Raw genomic sequence first — 6,660 nt, 5'->3', positions numbered from 1 at the left:
TGAAGAGTGGGAAACTTTTCAAAGCGAGAGGAAACAAACGAAAGGATTTATCATTCCATCCACACCCATTTTTGAAGATGATAGGGAAGGGTCAACATCAGAAGATCAAGTTCTAGTGGACACCTCTTCTACTGAAAAGGTCCTTACCTAGCCTACTAATTAGCCTGATGAAGGGGAGGACTAAGATCAAATTTCTTTAGTCATGCACATTATCTCATTTTTATCTTTCTTTTCGCCAGCCTTTTGAATTGTGTAATTCTTTCTTATTAATGCATCATTCCTTTGCATTCTTTACTTTACACATAATCATAGTTGTCTTCACATACCTAAGAGACTAAGCCAGGCTCGGCCTATTATGAATACAGGGCTTCTTTATCTCTAATGTTTTAGTACCTTTTAGCCTAAATAATTAAAAAATCAATTAAGCCCTTAAAATCGGAGCAATTAGTTGCTTACTGTCAAAATTGACAAATATTAAATTGCTTCACCGCATTTTGTAAGTGCATTAAAAGAGTAGACGCTAGTCACAAGTTTTAAAGTTGCTTCGTACCCAAGATAAGAATCAAACCTTCAACCACTAATTAAGGTAGAAGAAACCATTACCATCTCACGAAATTCATGATTAGTTAATTAATTTGTTATTAAAGAATTAAGTGATTATAAATTTTGATTAACAACTTAATTGATTTTAAAATTATTTTACCAGAATTTTTAAGCCAATTCTTTTATTTTTCCTTGAAATTTATTAAACTCTAAAATTTTGAAATCTCTCATAAAACAGACGGATAAAAAATAAAAACTTAATTGAGGGTACAAACCCCCCATTGAATCAAAACTCCAAAAGTAGCCAACCAAAAGAAAATTTGCTCTTTTCTGTTTTTATCTGAAGTGGATATTTATTAGTTATAGACGAAGCAAATCCTGAAATGCCACTTGGCATACTCATGCTTCACGCAACGAGTAGCTGCTGGCGTTAAAATTCGAATTTAAATCTCATTGGTATCAATAATTAATAAACAACTCATTCCCTTTACCTCTAATATTTAAAATAAAAATAAAAATAAATGTTAACTTAATGTTGGTATAAATTAATTATAAAAATTAACTTGAATGATTTTACCCGTTTTGATCACATTAATGGCAACAAAATTCTAAACCTCCAATCTTAATATTAATGTAAAATGAAACAAACGTGATAAAGATGAAAGCCAAACTTCCTCTCATGGAGTCATTTTCGTCAGATATTGAGTGGATGCCGCGTGGAAGAGCGTTTGGCTTTGGACAGGACAGCTCTGTCGTGGCTTTGAATGTGGAAAATTTGGGTGTTGTCCCAATTAATTTAAGATTAAGATGGAATGGTGGACCCTATCTTATAACAACCTTTAATTTAATTAGAAAATGAAAATCAACGTTACATTTAGCTTTCTGAATTAAGGCTACTGAATAAGCAATGATGGAGTGTAGGTAATATGCCATGTTTTTACCTTTACCTTTACCTTTAACGTCCCAAATATCCATTTGCCTAATCTTTGTTACATCAAGTACCCAAGTTACGTTAAGCTTTATATCCATTAACCTAATTATGGTACGATGGTCCATCACGACTGCATAAATTTTGATATACATAAAATTTTTATTTTATTTAATTCTCACAAATCATTAGTATTACATTTTTTTAATAATTGGAGTAAGAATATTGAAATCATCATGTCACAACACAAGTACTCTTGTCATTAAATCTAAAAATTGTTATTATTAGTATGGTAATATTTTACGTTTAGATACTATAGACACAAATAATTATATTTATCTAGTTATAAAATTAAATATAAATATTTTTTTTAATTTATACAATTGAATCATAATTAAAATTTTATTTTTATAATTATAATTTATATACTAAATTACACCTTTAATCAAATCGAAATTCAAATTAATTTTTACAATCTATATACAATCATTCACAATTACCGTATCAAAATTCGAAATCTACCGTATACGATCCTACTTATCCCGCAAGTCATTGAAACAAATAATAATAATAAAAACAATCACGTCTTCTAAAAGGGGTAGTTTGGGGAAGCCAACAAAATTAAGTATTGAAAAGAGACTTCTATACTCATTTTAAATAAAAACAAAAAAGTGTCGAAAATTACATACCCTTCGCCAAACAGCTTCCTTTTCCTCGCTATTCATGAAGAAATCATGTCATTTTCAGTATTATCACCATATCTATATAAACCCTTCAAACTCTCCGCCCTCCAAAACAAAAAACAGGTATACAAGGCCTTGGGCGTGAAGCAGCAGCATTTGCAATTTGCAAATCTGCCAAAAAAAAAACAAAACGAGAGGGTGCGAATTAGGTTTACAAATATGGAGCAAAAGAAGATCAACCATGAAAACAACAACAACAAAGCAGCTATAAGAGATGAAGATGGATATAAAGGCGTCCCAATTCATAGCCAAGTGATGAAGATAAAGCGAGAGTTTGAGAAGATCAAGCACCCGTCATTGCAACAAGCTGATATGAGACGAGTGCTTCGGGAGATCACCAGGCAACGCTCCCGTTCCCCTCTCGGATTAGCTGAGAGACCTATAGCTGTTGGCCATTCCTAGAACCTTCCATCACCTTGTAGAAGCAAAAGTAAGAGGAAATAGTTACTTTCATGCCCACCAACAGCTTTTTAGGATTAGATTGGATTTTTCTTTTCTTTTTTAATTACGCCCCTGTTTATGGATCTATCTGTTGTAGATATGTTTATGGAGAAAACACTTCCTCTGTTTCTTCCCTATATTAATTAATAACTTAAAAGGTCTTGTTGTTTGAATTAAACGTTTAAACCAGCTAAGCTCCCTCTGTTTCTGGAACACAGTTTGGTTTATAGCAAATCACCTCTCTGTTTTTGGTACCCACTCCTCTTTTCCTAGTCAAACATAAAAAAAATATATTGGGCAGACACCGCAATGGATGCACCAAATCTAACCACCAGGTAAAACAAGTCAATTACTTAAACCGAAAGGAAAAGATTTGATGTGTGGGGGTGATAACAACAAGAAACAGAACCAAGTGCCAAAGAAGGAGCAAACTGTAATTACCGTTTCCATACCATAAGAAATTCGTGGTGGTTCTCCTTGGATCTTCAGCCTCTTTATGGGATCTATCATGACATCTATAATCAGCTCACTGCACCGATTACAGATAGCTCAACTCTTAAAACACTCTATAAGCATCCTTGTACACTATGTTACTCCAAGTCTCCAACATGATTATGTGCTAAACACATGCATTTTCAATTTTTCTATGACAAAATATGTTTTGAGTACAATGAAGATAAGTATCGGCCATTACAACATCATGGATATTTGAAGGGGTAATTCAACCAAAGAGTATCAAGTGAGCCACTAAGCCTCAACTGACTAACACAATGCATCACCCTATTACCTAAGCGGTCAACCCGTGCAATTCACAACTTAATGGTATGTATTAATAAAATAAAAAATAAATTTAAATATAATATTTAAAAATTAATTTTGTTATAAGTTGTTTCTAATAATTTTGTTAATTTATTATTTTTGAATTAAGTTAAACATTATGAATAGATTGACAAGTATGTAGTTCAACAATTTTTTAAATATTAGAATATAAAAATTAAACTTTAAAATTCCAAGTATTTTAATTTTAAAACATAATAAATTTTAAACAATATTTTAAGCATGAATTTGTTTAGAAAAAAAAATGATATTTTAAAAAACCAGATTAATTTTTAGAAAAAATATTTATACTACTGCAACATTTATTTAAGTTAATATGTGATCTTAAGAAAAACGAATTTTAAAAGATACTTTTTTTAAGTAATGCAATTGAAATTATGCTTTAATTTTTAAAAACATAACATAACCGTCTTCATATATTTTTTAACTAATATAATAAAACTATGTTTTAAATTTTAAAATCATCATATAACTATATAATAAGATAAAAATTAAAGCATGATCAAAAGTCAAAATTACAAAACAACTATAATTGTTCAATATTATTATACGGTTATATCTGTTTTAATATTTAAATAATATAATAAAAATAGTATTTATAATATTACATAATATTTTGCTTTAGTTTTTAAAAACATGTTACTGTATGATACCAAATATCAATTTTCTAAATTGTGAATACAAATGTTTTAAAAGCTTATAGACAATGTGAAAGCAAGCTATGGCTTCACCAAGAATGTGGCCCAATAAAGACAATTCCTCACAGAAACTAGTAAGTTGGAGATTATATAATAAGCATCAGACTAAATTATAATATTATCAAAACCCTGATCTCTACCAAGTTTTAGCCCAACAAATGATGGCATCATTTCCACCATGCTACCGTCAATCATCTCAGCTACTCTCTTTCTGCACCTGCCTAGGATCAGCCCGCCATGACGCCTATGCCCGATGCGTGGTCTCTTGCAACAAAGGAGGCATCTGCGTTGATCTTCAAAGTTTGTCCCTCCAATGCCTTCATCTAACCTGTCTCCGACAATGGGACAAGGTTAGCTGTTTAGTCAAATTATGAATGTGGAACTCTGCTTGTAATTCTCCTGTATAATCAAGAGCCACAAGCGGTGGGGTTTGTTTGCCAATGAGCACCTCATTGTTACCAGTGTTCCAAAGATACCATAAGAGTACCAAGAGACTTGTCAAAACATCTCCGTCCAAGATTCGCATGGACTGCTCCATCCAATCCATGCACCTGGAAACAGTAGACAACACCAAAGCCACTAAAATTTGACTGTTGCACTTGCAGCATCCATAAGAGCTGCATCATATTTGAGCTCAGTATAATCATATGGATTTGACAGCAAAAAAGTCATTGATTTCCCATGCTACTACGAACTTATATGAAATAAAAAGAAACCTATGGAAAACAACTATGGCCCACTTGGGCATTTGATCAAACACTCATTGACAAGAACTTAATTAGCATCTTGTTGGTGCAGAATTCGGCCATTTGATTGGAGCTATGGTTTGCACATATCAACCAGAGGAAGCATCGCTGTGGGTTCCATCTGAAACTTTCCCCCCTACACAACTGTAATGCCCTGGATGAGACTGCCGACATTGAACTTATACCTAACTTAACTGCATAGTTGAATCCGATTTACAATACATATATATAAATAAATATTGATATATTAATAATTTGTGTTAGTGTTGATATGATTGTATTTTTTTTTGAACATACAAGACTTATCCAAAATAGCCAGTAAATTCCATAGAAAGAGAAGTTGATAGTAATCCAAAATATACACAAATTCATAAGACCAATATAAGAAAATAAAAAATAAAATAAAAATAAAAACAAGCTGCTGCTATGGATTAAGCAGATTGATACCCAGAAAAAAAAAACCAGAGCATCAGTTGATTTAGAGAGCAACATCTCTCTTAGAATCCATGGAAACAAAGGTGGCTCCAGCCATCATCATAACCTTAAACTCTTCGAAATCAATCATCCCATTCCCATCATTGTCGACTCCACTTATCATCTTCCTACACTCTGCGATCGAGCATTCTTCTCCGAGGCTCTTAAGAACCTCGTGGAGTTCCTCAGCTGAAATCCAACCATTCCCGTCAATGTCATAAACCGAGAAAGCGTCCTTCAAGTTCTCCAAAACCTCTTCCGAGTCGACTCCTTTGGTGTTCAACTCGATGAACTCGTTGAAATTTATGAACCCATCACCGTCGGCGTCGAATTCTTTGATCATGTTGTGGAGTTCTTCATCGGAGGGTTGTTGACCGAGTGATTTCATGATGGAACCCAGTTCAGAGGCTGAGATCTTACCGTCTCCATTCGCATCGAACTTTTTGAACACTTCTTCGATTTCTTGGAGTTGGGTTTGGGTAAAATTTCGCACAGGAGATTGAAGGAACAATGATCCACTTGAAGAGACAGTTGGAGAATCAGTTAAATTTCTAGAACGCAGCTTCTTTTTCCTATTGAAAATCGACCCAAATCCCATTAGATTGTGATTTTTTTTTTGGTACAAAAAACTCAACAACAAATTAAAAAAATGGTTTTGAAATAGATAAAAAGATGAGGTGAGTGGATTATATATACTGAACAAAGGGAAATTCTATCCTTTACGGAATTATAAGTAGAAACGGAAAAAAATGGGATTTTGATTTTGCAGATTATTGTTCATTGCTAAATATAGAGGAGGGGAATGGGGATGTGTTACTGGCTGGGTTTGTTATAGAGGGAGTTTAGGCGGTGATTACTACACACAATTTGTGGAGAAAACGGAACTTGGAAGCATGTTGTTGAGCAGTTGAATACTTGAATTTCCTATTTTTTAGTAATCAATTTTACTTTTTTTTCCTTTTTAAATGCTATATTTAGATAGATCATATTTTATATAATACACTGAGCTTATAACAGGTTTTTTTTTTAAATTGAAAATATTAAAAGTTATATTGTTTTTATAATATTTTTTAAGAGTTATTAACTAAAATAGCTTCTTCTTCCTTTTTACGAAGGCAAGAAGTAAAATTATGGCCAGGAGAAATTAATGAAGATTTTGCTTCTTTTTTGAGTTGCTAGTTATTTGCGGTCTGTTGTTGGATAATGACGAAATGGAGGAGTTGTCGGATATCTTCAAGTGTTGGTTAAAG

General features: G+C 32.6%; 2 protein-coding genes across 2 annotated transcripts; one reads left to right on the top strand and one right to left on the bottom strand.

Annotated features, from left to right (window-relative positions):
- The first annotated feature begins 2,149 nt into the window (after window positions 1–2,149).
- LOC107921223 (uncharacterized) lies at window positions 2,150–2,828 on the top strand. Its single transcript, XM_016851103.2, has one exon. The coding sequence runs from the start codon at window positions 2,206–2,208 to the stop codon at window positions 2,614–2,616; it is 411 nt and encodes a 136-aa protein (XP_016706592.2). The 5' UTR covers window positions 2,150–2,205; the 3' UTR covers window positions 2,617–2,828.
- Window positions 2,829–5,238: 2,410 nt separating this feature from the next.
- Window positions 5,239–6,341, bottom strand: LOC107921182 (probable calcium-binding protein CML25). Its single transcript, XM_016851060.2, has one exon. The coding sequence runs from the start codon at window positions 6,006–6,008 to the stop codon at window positions 5,415–5,417; it is 594 nt and encodes a 197-aa protein (XP_016706549.1). The 5' UTR covers window positions 6,009–6,341; the 3' UTR covers window positions 5,239–5,414.
- Between the last annotated feature and the right edge of the window lie 319 nt (window positions 6,342–6,660).

The sequence above is a fragment of the Gossypium hirsutum genome, chromosome D01, assembly GCF_007990345.1.
Source record: "Gossypium hirsutum isolate 1008001.06 chromosome D01, Gossypium_hirsutum_v2.1, whole genome shotgun sequence".
In the NCBI taxonomy this organism is placed as follows: domain Eukaryota; kingdom Viridiplantae; phylum Streptophyta; class Magnoliopsida; order Malvales; family Malvaceae; genus Gossypium; species Gossypium hirsutum.
Note: the sequence above shows the minus strand (reverse complement) of the source record. Positions and strands in the feature narration are given on the sequence as shown.